Raw genomic sequence first — 14,400 nt, 5'->3', positions numbered from 1 at the left:
ATTTTATCTCGCAGCTTGTTGCAGTCGTACGGTCTGTTTCATTTTACTTCATAGTGGACTTGAGGGAACACAAACGTCTTACTTTACATTTAGATTAAAGTCCTTGTTTCCTGATGGGCATCAATCACGAGAGAGAGAGTCGACAAGCACGCCGGGCCCTGCACAGCCTTCTGGGTGATGCTTCTTTTTTGGCGTTTACTCCCGCTAAACGGAGATCTGGTGTCGTTCGGTTGCCGTGCACACCGAGGAACCATCATCCACATACTAAGAGCATGACACAGTCACTCATGTACAGCCATGTGGTTCGTTTTTGAGCCTAAGCAGAACTGATCGTTCACATTAGACTAACGGCAGCGGTAGAAGCTTTACACTCCTAACCGGCCCTCGTGGGAAATGTGTGCTCCCAAAACATACCTTTCAAGTCGGGCTGGTTGAGTCACAGTCGCTGTGTGTTTTCATGAGTATAAATAGCACTGCGAAACAAAACAATATAAATAACCCTCCACAAAACTCCTGCGTTCCTACTGCACTGTGGCCTACTTGCTGATTGTCTGGGAAGCTGTGGTAATGACATTCCAGGATGTAAAATCGGCCTGCTGCTATATACACAGCAAATATCTTTTACGCCCCCGGTACTTCGACAGGGACACAAAGATCCAACGTCAGTATTCTGAACCATGCTTTTATTTAGCGTGAAATGTTTTTCATGCTGGTGTGAGAGGAGCTTAAGAACTCTGCGTCCTACCGGGCTTAAATTGTGATATTTAAAGATTGACGGAACAATTCCATGATTATGCCTCCTCCCTTTTTGGTAACTGTGTTCATTGGTTTACACCGGTAATGTTTGCACTGGCAACTGCTGAGACTAACAAGAAGCTGATACGTCCACCTGGGAAAAGGTTATTGTTGACACCTGTTGCCGGGATATTCCTAGTAATTAGATAGTCACCTAGCACATTGGATAGCTTAAAGACATGCATGCAAATGTCAGACTTGTCAGTTTAGATGCATCTATGCAATCTTTGTTTACTGCGTCTTTGGTTCAGTCGCGGTTTGACTGTCAATCCAACATGGGTCGACACCTTCAGTGGCTGAGAGAAAGTCAACATTCATAATAACGTCAAGTTACTATGCCCATGTCCATGCTTTTGTTCTTTTGTGTTCCACCACATGTTTCACTAATACCAGCTCCAATCTCAGATCTGTTCCAGAAGGCCATCATCCAGAGTGGCACAGCACTGTCCAGCTGGGCAGTCAACTACCAGCCTGCCAAGTACACGCGGGCCCTGGCCGAGAAGGTGGGCTGCAACATGCTGGACACCATCGACCTGGTGGAGTGCCTGCAGAACAAGAACTACAAGGAGCTGATCGAGCAGTACATCACGCCGGCCAAATACCACATTGCCTTCGGGCCTGTGATTGACGGCGACGTCATCCCGGATGACCCCCAGATCCTCATGGAGCAAGGCGAGTTCCTCAACTACGACATCATGCTGGGGGTCAATCAGGGCGAGGGCTTCAAATTTGTGGACGGCATCGTGGACAGCGAGGACGGAGTGTCCGCCAACGACTTTGACTTCGCCGTGTCGGACTTTGTAGACCACCTCTACGGGTACCCAGAGGGCAAGGACACCCTGCGCGAGACCATCAAGTTCATGTACACAGACTGGGCGGACAAGGAGAATCCGGAGACCCGACGCAAGACCTTGGTGGCCCTATTCACCGACCACCAGTGGGTGGCGCCGGCAGTGGCCACGGCGGACCTCCACGCTCAGTACGGCTCGCCAACCTACTTCTACGCCTTCTACCACCACTGTCAGAGTGACATGAAGCCCAGCTGGGCCGACTCGGCGCACGGCGACGAGGTACCATACGTGTTTGGCATCCCCATGATCGGCCCCACGGATCTCTTCAACTGTAACTTCTCCAAGAACGACGTGATGCTGAGCGCCGTCGTCATGACCTACTGGACCAACTTTGCTAAAACAGGGTGAGTGCTTTCTTTAGATTTGACACCATACCGTTGGTCACCGTACATCACCCATTCCATTCACTTTTCTGTCTCAAACCTCTCCTTGTCTCAGTGCAACACGCACTGCTGGAATCCATTCCACTCTAAGCAATGTACACAGAAAGCAAATCCATAATCTGCTTAATCATCTTTATCATGATAAGGATTTCATCTGTCTTTGGTATCAAAACTAATTGTGTTGTTGTTACATGTCAAAACATGTAACATTTCAATTTATTCTTCCATAAAACCATGGAAATTAAAGTGCACTCATCTAACGGTGATTGAAGAAAATGAACAGTCGTCATGCCAATTCTATAAGCAGTAGTGAGGTAAAGAGCAATGGACTCAGTCAAATATTGTGCTAAAACCCAAACATTATTCCTTATTTATTTTATTTTTTCTCTATTCTTCTTTTTCTTATTATTTTCATGTGTTAAGTTACTTAATTACTTGTCAACGCTATAGTAACAACAATTTTGTGACGCATTTATAGGTGTCTCTGCGCTCCTAATCGATTACTTCTTCTGCATGGCCATATCTCTGAGTAGCTTTGGTCTAAAATTCAGAAGAAAAATTTGAAAATAATTTTCACAAAAAAATGAACGGTACTCAGCAACGGTTAAAATGTTTCAACGCAATTAATAGAAATTGTAGTAATTGTAAAGTAGTAATTGATTGCACTTTACAATGAAATATCAAGTTAAATAAACTTTAAACAATTAGTTATGCTAATTGTGCTTATAGGCAAGGCAATGGAACTTAACAGGCACCTTCTGAGCCACAGCAAGTTGACATTTCCAAATCTGTTTTTTATTTTCAATCAGGTACCAGCAGAAATATGTGGGTTTTTTTTTATTAGAAAGCAGCTTAAACAGTCTCAGTTCACTAGTTGTGCTATTTATTATACGTGCAGTGTTTCCTACTATTTTGGTTTACGTTTACAATTCTCCACTGCTCTCTGTGCAGAGTGGAGTTCCGCACCAATGGGCACACACACATGCGCGCGCAGACAGCTGAGCACACTCCCACCCACGGACAGAGGGCATGTCTCAATTCCCCGGGCTGCATCCTTTAGGACGCATTTGTCGACCGCATACGTAACTTGGCCTGTGACTCACGGTCCTATTCCGTCGGCTCCTCCGAACCAAGGTTATTATCGTTAACGAAAACTAACGAAGAAACGAAAACGAGGTGTGATTTTTTTTTTTCGTTAACTGAAATAAAAATAAAAACAAGCCTTTATAAAAAAACATAACTAACTGAAACTGTATTTACAAAACTAACTTAAATAAAATAGAATTATAGAGAAAATGTTGTGTGTTTGTTTTCGTCTTTGTCAATGCTATAGAACAGCGGCTCCCAAACTCAAGAATGCCGCCGCGGCCCAATTTGAAATCTGAAAATCTTTCGCGGCCCACCCAAACCTTTATTCACAACTCTGATCAAAACATAATGATTAAATTACCTTAAGAATTTAACCAAAATCAAACAACCGCGAGCAAAAGCTCGTCTCCTCGAGGTATTTGCTCGCTTGCGAAACGTGAGCTTCGTTGCTCGCGAGGAGAATCTCTGCTCGCGCTGGAAGGAGTTTTCTACGCTTTTTGACAGTAAGGTGGAGACGGTGCTTTCAGGGTCCGATTGATGCTGCGAGGTGCGTCCGCTCCCGCCGCCTCCCTCGTCATCCACGCCTTAAATCTTCGGCTCCTTTTAGAATAACTTATTTTCCCCGTTAAGATGGTTCAGCTACAGTAGAGAAAAGGGCGCCGTCTCTCGCTCTTTAATCTCATGTCATCTCAAGTGCTCGGCAAGAACGACAGCTTTGTTTCTCCGACGCGCCCTGAAACAAGCTCCATATCTCACGCGCTTGAGCGCCGCTCAGCATCTTGTCGTCGTAGACCGAGCTTTGGCATGTTTGGCAGAGCGCCTTGAGCGCCGTGTACAACCAGTATAGATCAACCAATTAACCAATTGATCCATATATATATATAAGGCGCTCCGGATTATAAGGCGTACTGTCGTTTGAGAAAATTAAAGGCTTTTAAGTGCGCCTTGGAGTGCGGAAAAGTATTAATTTCAAACTTTTAAAAATTGAAAAAAAACTTTATTTATTTATTGTAAATTACCTCTCGCGGCCCACCTGCAGTACCTTCGCGCCCCACACTTTGGGAATCGCTGCTCTAGAGTTTTTATTGGGTTTTAGTGGATGTGCACCTTTTGTGGATGGCTGTTCATCTGTCCTAAATACATTTTTTTAAATGGTATGTTTTGTTGAGTTTTTATTACTTATTATAGCTTGTTTCTACAATTTATTTTGAGCATTCTGTTTTGCAAGCAAAAAATGAATCTTCCCTGACTGCGCCCCCCCCCCTGGTCTGTTACATTCTGCGGTAAAGACTAAAACTAATACTGAAACTAATAAAAACTAAACTAAAACTAAGCATTTTCAAAAAATAAAAACTAGCAACTAAACTAGCAAACCCGCTTTTGGAAACTAATTAAAACTAAACTGAAATTGAAAACAAAAAGTCAAAAATAAATACAAATAAAAACTAGTGAAAAATTCAAAACTATAATAACCTTGCTACGAACGCGGTCGAGTGACGCAGCCCTCTAGGAGCCGATTTGGAGAACACATCTGATCTATCCTTTATGGCCCAGCATATCGCAGCATGCAGTGCGGGCCGACGAGGATTTAATTTATTCAGGAAGGCAGATGAGCAGACAGCAGGAGAGGAGTTCACTGTACATTATCGCTGAATAAAGCACACCCCGTAACTCACACCAATGAGGACGCTGGGTTTCATCTACCCGTATTATAAAATATAATATATAACATCACACCTGAGCCCCCGCTGGGTTCATGTACTGCTTCTTATGAACATCAATGTACCAAAACATCTTTATGACAAATAGACAACGAGCAGCTCACCTTACCGGGAGCCACTGTGCTTTTAACGGCAGCTTGTCTGCCTCCACGTTTTTTCACGTTTTTCAGTTTAAAGGGTTGGCTAACCTCTTACCAAGGCTGTGACATGTTTTATAGATAGTTTATCCTTCATGTTATGAACGGAAATGGATCAAAGTAAGCTCAAGTAGACAAGTTATGACCCTGAAATATCACTTTCTAGGTCAGTAATGTTACAAACGTTAGAGAATAATTACACAAAGAAATTAAACTTTCCTCCTTTTGTTGTGTGGTTATAAACTAACTTCATATTTAGTGTTTTATGGAGCCAGGAGGTAGCAATATTAAGCTTAAGCTGTTTGTGGTGACATGCTGCTACTGTAGCTCGGACATATTCTGTAAAATCTTAAGGTGACAGTTAAAATTGCTTCTATCCAATGCAAGAAAACAATAAAGTCCTCGCATACAAGTTAATAAATGTGTTTGTTGCTGTGGTTTGTATTGACAGTATTGATTGATTTCCTCTGCCTTAAGATTGCAATATTACTTTCAGCCGAAAGTACAGGGCTTAGCTGATTTATTTTGAATTTAGAATACACGGAAAATGTTCTCCTCTCAGCCTGAAATATAGCAGGCTCTGGGGGTGAAGCATACCTTGCTAAATTAAATGAAATAATAATAAGATTACCTTCTCTATCTGTATTTTATACATTTTGGGGGTTTTAAGGCTTTTACTGTCAAGCCCACCAGGTTGCTTGGCAACGGCAGCAGCGGAGGTAAAGCTGATGATGCAAGCAGGAAGTCCCCCCCTAGGCCAGACCGCCCATATCAGAGACTGCTCGGTTCAGCCTGTTCGGTTACTGGAGGATCAGGTCCAGTAACGTGTATTTCTAACCACTATTCCATGACCTTTGTGGAAAACATCACAGGGTCAATGAAAGATGGTTAGGTGGATTCATGAGGAGTTAAGGCCAGCGCATGCTTCTGCGTCGTTGCGTCGACGCACTCGTTTCAATTCATGGTTCTAAAAGTCCTGCGTGTGTTGCAGAGCAATTCACCGCCAGAACAACAGGCGGAGTAACGTGTTTTTGTTGAAGACAACCTAGAGGGTCACGTCTATTTACTTATTTGTTTATTTATTTATCATAGACTTTATTGCCCCGTGCATCGCCACTGCTGCTTTTCATCGCGGACACATTTGTCCCGTATTTTCCTCCACAACTTTGTGCACCTCTCGACCGACGTTTGCGGCGATCTCCCTCTGTGAATCCAACCCGCTTCTACAACCTGTCAATGATGGCTTGTATAAGCGGTCATATTTACGACAAAAGTTCTTAAATCTGATCCGTTCTCACGTAAACATTCTTCGTTTTAATAATGGCGGTATCGTGCTATGAAAGCGGAAATGTGAGACTCCGTAAAGGATGTAGTTAGCAGACCAATCTCAGCCTGGTGCGCTGCATGAGGCTTGTGTCGCTTGCGGCGAAAGTGACGCAAGCCTAGAAAAATGGCTCAACACACGCAATGACGCAATCAGGAATCAGGAAACATTTATTGCCAAAATATGTCAAACATACAAGGAATTTGTCTTGGCGGTTGGTGCATGACAGTAGACAGTGTAACAATAGACAACAAGACAGCAGTGCACAAGTAATAAAATAAAGTAAAATGAAATGCTAATGCAATGGGTTAGTAGATTAAGGCTATGGGTTAGTATAAAACATGAAAATAAAGTTACAGTTAAAAATTTAAAATATTAAAGTTAAAAAATAAGCATAAAGTGCACTAGCGAACAAGTAACAAAGTGACGACAAAGTGACGACAAAGTGACGAGTGACGACAAAGTGACACATTACAGTTAAAGTGACATGTGCAGTGTGAAGGGGAGTGACCGGTGGAATGTCAGAGTCAGTCAGTGGGGGACCGGGCTCTGTTGATGAGCCCGACTGCCGACGGGAAGAAACTGTTCGTGTGGCGGGAGGTCGTAGTCCTGATGGACCTCAGCCTCCTGCCAGATGGAAGGGGCACAAACAGTTTTTGTCCGGGGTGGGAGGGGTCGACTACGATCTTTTTAGCTCGCTTCAGAGACCTGCAAGCGAACAAGTCCTGCAGGGACGGCAGATTGCAGCTGATCACCCTCTCTGCAGAGCGGATGACACGCTGCAGCCTGCCCTTGTCCTTGGCTGTGGCTGCAGCGTACCAGACGGTGATGGAGGAGCCGAGGATGGACTCCATGATGGCCGTGTAGAAGTGGACCATCATCGTCTTTGGCAGGTTGAATTTCTTCAGCTGCCTCAGGAAGAATAACCTCTGCTGAGCCTTCTTGGTGATGGAGCTGATGTTCAGCACCCACTTGAGGTCCTTGGTGATGATGGAGCCCAGGAAACGGAAGGAGGTGTGAAAAGGCACGCAAGAGACACGCAAGGGGGTCTTGCGTCTACATCGCTCTGAAAACGCAGAAGCAGAACAGAACAGAGACACATGTTAGTGATGTGAGTGTGAAGCAGGAAAACTAACAAAACAGTTTCTCCGAAGATGGAATACAAAGAAGCGCATCTTTAATGCCTTCATGTGTTGTTACTAGGGCCATCAGTAGCCTCAAAAATTCATTAGTTGCAACTTTTTTAATTTATTAATCGGGATTTATCGCGTTCAATGAATTTTGTTTATTCCTTCTGATCAAAAGTTTCAACTTTCATACCTGCTCATCATTTTTGTCTTTCATATCCTCCTGCCTACTTTCCTCCGTAGGACTACATCGACTCTCAGCTTTAACCAGCTGTTCTCAAAGTCAGTCCTAATCTTTTCATTCTTCTCTTTAAAGGTAGCTTCCATCTTATTACCTTTTTTCCTCTGCCACGTTGCATGGGCTCTCCCAGTTTCCTGCACCTGGATAAGGAGTGTTCGTTTTGGCTTCTCCTTCGTTAATTATCTCCTCCCACTCCCTGAGCTGGAGGTAAAGCTCCAAACAGCTTTACAAGGGGAGCCTTCTTCACAGAATGCTGCAGACTTCTGTCCTCAAGATCAGTGGACAGGCATTCTGATGAGTTTCTCCAACTGCTGCATTAGGTTCTGGTTTTGCTGCACAAGGGAGGAGCAGTTGGACATGGACTTGCCTTGTGTGGGCAACACAGTCTGTGTTCAAGGACAGATCCTAGTAGTAGTAGTAGAAAAAAATAGTTCGGTAAAACCACTAGAAACACTTTGCAACAAGGGCCATGCCGTCTCTCATGTCTGTTAAATCCAATGAAGCAATAATTGGTCTCAATATTTAATAGTATGTCTCTATCTTTGTCTTTGGATATGTTTAATTAGTGTGTCCATCACCAAAAAATATGATCGTAATTAACTTTCCATTGGCATTGTTTTCATGCCAAGTTAGATGAGAAACAAAAATTAAATTGGTGTCAATGTTCTATATTCACTGTATTTTAATATGGTGACTATTTCATAAACTGACTATCTAGGGCAGTTACAGGTAATTTTTCAAAGGGAATATTGACACATTGGGAACTGTTCCTCTAAAAAACAACAGTCACTTTAGTTCAAAGCACTGCAGCCCCACGTCTTCAGCCTGCTGCTGTACAAAGTCCAGTAAAATCCAGTCATTTTATACCCCTAAAAGTCAGCAACATGTTCCCACAGCCAAGGCTTGTTGCCAGCAAGCTTTGACAAATGACTATCATTTGAATACAGGTACTTTTTCTAACAAAACAAGCTTGTGTATCTTTGATTTGAAAGTTGCTCGGGGCCCACGATGTAAAACGCAAAAGAGATGTAAAAAGAGACAGATTTGTTCGATTGATTACCCCAACAAATTTAGTCTGAGATGTATTCTTCTTCTATAGCAGTACTACTCATAATAAATGGTTCAATATTTAGAGGTTAGTAGAAGAGACACATACAGGGACTCTCTCAAAGGGCCATGCATGTGCTTCCATTGGCTGTTAAAGAGCAGCTACACTAGGAGACGCAGACAGCATTAGTCGTGCTACACTCAGCGGTTTACACTCAGAACCTTTCAATAATAAAGAGTGGCAATACCACGATGTGGGATTACTCTAGGTACATTTTGCTGCTCTGATGTTGGGAAGACAGGGCTGCTATTTGTAGTATTTAAAGTAAAACATTGTGCACTAAAACATTGGTCTTAGTGTTTGACTGTTACTGTACGGATTAGACTTTTTGATTCAAATTAATCTTGTATCAATATGTACATATGTAATTCCAATTAACCTTTATCTGTAATATAGACTAGAAGTGTTGCACAAAAGAGCTTGAAAACCTTTTAGACCACCGACAGCTTCCATAATAACTTAATGGTTTGAATCTAATTAGAACTTCTTTTCTGACTAAAATGGAAAGAGGGTCTTTTTTACAGTAAATATCCATCCGATTGCCTTCACACGTGACGGGTATATTGCTTAATTACCAAGGCGAACTGTCAAATATGATGATTGTTTGGATAAGGACTTCTAGAGGGAATTATAAGAATTCATACCAACAGGCATTGCAATTGTCATACAAAATAACAAACTCAATACATTGTCAAATAGTATTGTATATTAACTAAAAAAGGGTTTCTTTGATTGTTGGCTACATCACAATACATTTGCTATATGAGGCTGTGCTCTAGGCTCTAAAAGCTTGATTGGGACGTGAGTCATTTCAGACAAATATATTGACCATTAAAACAAATTGATTGATGGAGCTAGGGATTTAATAAATATAATCCTCAAAGCGTCTACATAGACCTAGAGAGTCACGTCTAGTTTATAATTAAAAAAGGTAACATTTTAATTTAAATCTGCTCTGGTGGTGATATTAAATGGTAACACTGGATACATCACAGCTCGTCGATGACAGCATCTGCTCCACCAATCTGCCCACACGTATTGCTGACTGAGAGGAGAACAGATTTAGTACATCCACCTATGGCAATAATCCCCGCTATTATCAACAGATTGGATACTCAATGGAAAACATATGCAAGCAAAACAGGTATTTTGCACTTCATTGAGCGCTGAATGCCCCAAATGTTAGTCTTTTTTTTCTCCAGAGTAAAGTCAGTTGATGCATAGTGTTACAGCATATGTCAGGACTGAAATGACGGACCCACCACATGCTAGCTCTGTCTTATATATATGTCCATATGTAGCCACCAGTTGGAGTTCAGACCTTGCATTGTGGCTGTCTACAATCTGTTAAATGAGAGCCACATAAGGCAGAGGCATACAGTAGGTGGGGCTGTGTACATCTTCTATTTGATTGCCTTCAAAAAATGAGTTGCCTTGCGATGTCCGAAATGAGCAGAACACTGTTAAAATAGTTTAAGAATATGAGTGATCATGGTGACATGTCTTATGTCAGATCTCTTTGTGCCCATCTGTATCCATTGACAGTGGTGAATGAAGTGAAGTACATTTCCATTATTATACCAGTATTTGCTACTTAAAATTCCACCACATCTCATGGGGATATAGTGTACAATATTCCCTACATTTGTTCTTTTTCTCTAGTGAATCACCTGTTTTTTGTCCAGAGGTTCAATTTGAAAGGCTGGGATGAACTTGGGGGTTGAAGATTTATTCTAAAACAACGTAAAAAAGAACCTTGATTGGCTTGAATCCTTACAGTAATTTCTCAATAACAGAACTTTCTGATACCAGATCATAATGTGGATTTCCCTATAGTAAACCTCAAAGTATTTGTTTCTTACTGTGCTCTGGGATTTTTTACCATTCTTTATAAATTCAACAATTGGACCATATTCATCAGTTCATCAGTGCCTGAATGGAGTCCCTCCTCTTCAGTATTTAGATACCCCCCCAAACAAACCAACTAACCCAACAACACACACAGCTACGCAAACACTCCAACGTGTCAGTTTCAAGGTTGTTGTCTAGTCTTTCCTCCCCCTCGCCTCTACAAAGTCAATGAAACTGCTCCTACAGAGAGGAAGCAGTATCCCGACCTGCAGAGGAGCAACATCCCAAGTGAGATGGAATATTGAGAAAGCGTGACAATGGACCGAATATGTGCCATTGGTATATAAAAGGACAGCGAACACTTACAAAATAGAAGAAATAATCAATCATGTGGAAGTGTCACAAATTAGTGCTAAGTGGACCCATTCAAATAAATCAGGCTGCTTTCAAATTATTTAAAGGACAAGCACATTTACAGAGTCACATTTACCCGTTCAAAATATAGTAATTTAGTTTGAATGGTGATGAAGGACAATGTTAGACAATTCATTTTTTCTGTTGTCCGTTTTAATGGAGTTGGACAAATGAGCTGTATTAATAATTCTAACCTGTATCGACGGCTGTATACTGCGCAATTGACAAGAGTTAGCTTTTTTGATTGCATCTCTCTTTGATTTTCATCTCTTCCTTTTCCTCTTTCCAAGGGATCCAAACCAACCGGTTCCACAGGATACCAAGTTCATCCACACAAAGCCCAACCGCTTTGAGGAGGTAGCCTGGACCAAGTATAACCCCAAAGACCAGCTCTATCTTCATATCGGCCTCAAACCTCGAGTCCGGGACCACTACCGTGCCACCAAGGTGGCTTTCTGGTTAGAACTAGTTCCGCATCTCCACAACATCAATGAATTTTTTCAGTACGTATCCACCACCACCAAAATACCTCCGCAGGACACCACCCCTTACCCTTACACCAAGCGGTTCCCCGGTAAGAATACCTGGCCGTCCACCACCCGCCACCCAGGGGTCCCACCCGCCAACACTAAGCAGACCACCGACCAGCGCAAGAGCGGCGACCTGACCGACGAGTCCACCGTGGTGATCGAAACCAAGAGAGACTACTCCACTGAGCTCAGCGTCACCATTGCCGTTGGAGCCTCCCTGCTCTTTCTGAACATCCTCGCCTTTGCCGCACTCTACTACAAGAAGGACAAGCGGCGGCACGAGTCCAACCGGCGGGTCCTCACCCCACAGCGTAACTCCGTGGCAGCCAACACGCCCTCCGCCACCAATGACGTGGCCCACCTGCAGAGTGAGGAGCTGATGTCCTTGCAGATGAAGCAGCAGCAGCTGGAGCTGGAGCACCACCATGAGTGCGAGTCGCTGCAGACCCACGACACGCTGCGCCTCACCTGCCCGCCCGACTACACCCTTACACTGCGCCGCTCGCCTGACGACATACCTCTGATGACGCCCAGCACCATCACCATGATCCCCAACTCGCTGGCTGGCATGCAGCCTCTGCACAACTTCAATACTTTTGGTGGCAGCCAGAACAGTACCAACCTACCCCACGGCCACTCCACCACGCGGGTATAGCTCCACCGGGACCCCTGTCTGGGTTGGCTACTAACATCAGGAGGGCAAATACCAGTGGCTGAGTGTATGATTCAGAAGATGTTATTTTGGTACCATATCTTCTGGGAAAGAATATACAGTTTAAATTGATTCGAAAAATATTGAAAGTGAATGTTCCTTTAGTAACAACGACAAGAGCTAAGCTTCATGGATGTTTTTTTTGAAGGAGTTTTACCAAAACAAATGGAAACCAGGGGATGACCAGTATTCTTCTTACAACGTAAATGACGGTTTCAGTGTGAAAGAGGAGCTTTTGCAGAGGTTTTCGTCCCATAAATACTCAACAGGAAGACTGTTGAAAAAGCAACAATTAAACGTCTGAAATGGCATCCTTTCACCCCATCAGACACCTGACTTGGGCACAGAATTCTAAACCCCAGCCTGAAATGTATTTATGAAAACTTTGTAAAAAAAACAAGAAAAAAAGAGAAGAAAAGAGGTATATAGTTGTACGTGGAAATTTTAAAATCAAAAAAGAGAAATCTGTATTAAAAGAGATCCTTCTATTACTGTTTTGTTTTTGTTATTATTTTGTTGGTGATATTTTTTAGGGTTTCCCAGGCTTGTACTACTGTTTCGGTGCGTGTAAATATGTCAAAAACATTCATTCTTTCTTCACAAGCCTTCTTTGAAGTTTCCATTGTTTTTTCCACAGAACAACCAAAATGCAAACAGAATCTATCCTCGGGGAGGTGTGTCTGCAGCTCATCACACATCGCGCCGTTTCCTTTCCTCTTTTGACGTTGCATGTCCAGAAAGAGTTCCGCCCCCACCCTCAAGACACGTCTGCTGTCTGAGGATGGGGGCAGACCTGATCCCATCACCTGTTATCATTCTGTTTCCCTGCTTCCCATAGTTTTCTCTTTTTTTGCTGTCGTGCATTTCAACACTGCCTAAGCTTACAATGTGACCAGCAATGTATTATTTAAAAATGAAGGCAGTGAATTGTTTTGTATCAATATTAGTTGGATATGTTTGTAAAGAAATATATGTTAGATTTTTCAAAATTGTCTTATTTTGCAATATGTAAAGTATTGTGCCAGGCTTGTGATATTTTGGGTTACAAAAGCAAGTGAATGAGTGTAAATATTAATGATATTATTATAAAATTACAACAAAAGTAACCAATAACTAGTTTTCTGTTTTGCATCCCATTACAATAAATTGGAAAAAAAATGGAAAAACATTCAGAAGATTTTAAGCTACATTTGTAAATTCTATAAAGATATATTCCTAATCTAGTCAAGAAGACGAGGATTTTAATGTAGTTTTAAAATCCTTGGTTTGTCTCATTTTTGTTTGCGGTTTTGCCTTAAGTGATGATAGAGATATTTCTGGCTGGAAACCTGTCTAAACATTTTCTGCAACATTTTTAATAAAATCACAGTATTTTCTAAAAAAGGGGGAACAAACTATATTTGTATTTGATTGGGTGGATGTGTGTGCAAATGTGATGGAATGTGAGCATGAAACTATCATTTCATTTCATCATCCTAACTGCTCAGCTGATCTTATGCTGCGCTCACACCAAAAGCGAAACAAATTATTCGCGCAAGTAGATTCCATGCAAAGTTAATGCGACTGGTTGCGGAGGAAGCAAATCAACGGGCGGCGCGGAGGACGCGAAAGGAGCAAAGTGAATAAATCGCTTTTTCGGCAAAGTTGAAATATTTCTTTTTTGGCAAAACATTCGCCCGACGCTGTCTTGTGAAAGCCAATCAGCGTTGAGATGCTCCGCTCGTCATTATCGCCAAAGCGGGAATACACTTTGTGAAACTACCGCTCACCGTAAACACACACATAGCTGAGACTGAACGCCTGAAATTAGTTGGCGTCTATCCGAGAGACGCACCGAGCCAACACAACAGTACATCAAACTGGATGTTAGTTAGCCCGAAGTAGCGCTGGAAGTGGCAGTCATCTGGACGCACTTCCTGGAGGAGTCAGTGAAATTCAAGCTGTGTGCGGACGATGCCCCGAACCCAAACACAACACCGTTTGCGCTTCCGAAGTTTGTGTAATTCACACAACAAATAAAGAGCAGAGATTAGTTATTAGTTAGTTAGAGAGTAGTTGTTTATTTCAATGGTGGATAGCGATTATTATAACGGTCTTTAAGGAGACAAATAAAAGCG

General features: G+C 42.5%; 2 protein-coding genes across 4 annotated transcripts in view; both read left to right on the top strand.

Moving 5' to 3' along the window:
• nlgn4xa (neuroligin 4 X-linked a) overlaps positions 1–13,666 on the top strand; it is a 92,018-nt gene extending 78,352 nt beyond the window's left edge. For 2 of the 3 annotated variants that reach the window (XM_040175192.2, XM_040174397.2), the window contains 2 exons: positions 1,201–1,990; positions 11,332–13,666. In XM_040175192.2, the coding sequence (XP_040031126.1) occupies positions 1,201–1,990; positions 11,332–12,226 (1,685 nt within the window). In that variant the 3' untranslated portion in view covers positions 12,227–13,666. 3 annotated transcript variants of the gene reach the window in all.
• The window catches only part of pudp (pseudouridine 5'-phosphatase), a 229,112-nt gene that overhangs the window by 158,074 nt on the left and 56,638 nt on the right, over positions 1–14,400 (top strand). The window lies entirely within an intron of this gene.

Source organism: Gasterosteus aculeatus, chromosome 1 (assembly GCF_964276395.1).
Source record: "Gasterosteus aculeatus chromosome 1, fGasAcu3.hap1.1, whole genome shotgun sequence".
Taxonomy (NCBI): Eukaryota; Metazoa; Chordata; class Actinopteri; order Perciformes; family Gasterosteidae; genus Gasterosteus; species Gasterosteus aculeatus.
Note: the sequence above shows the minus strand (reverse complement) of the source record. Positions and strands in the feature narration are given on the sequence as shown.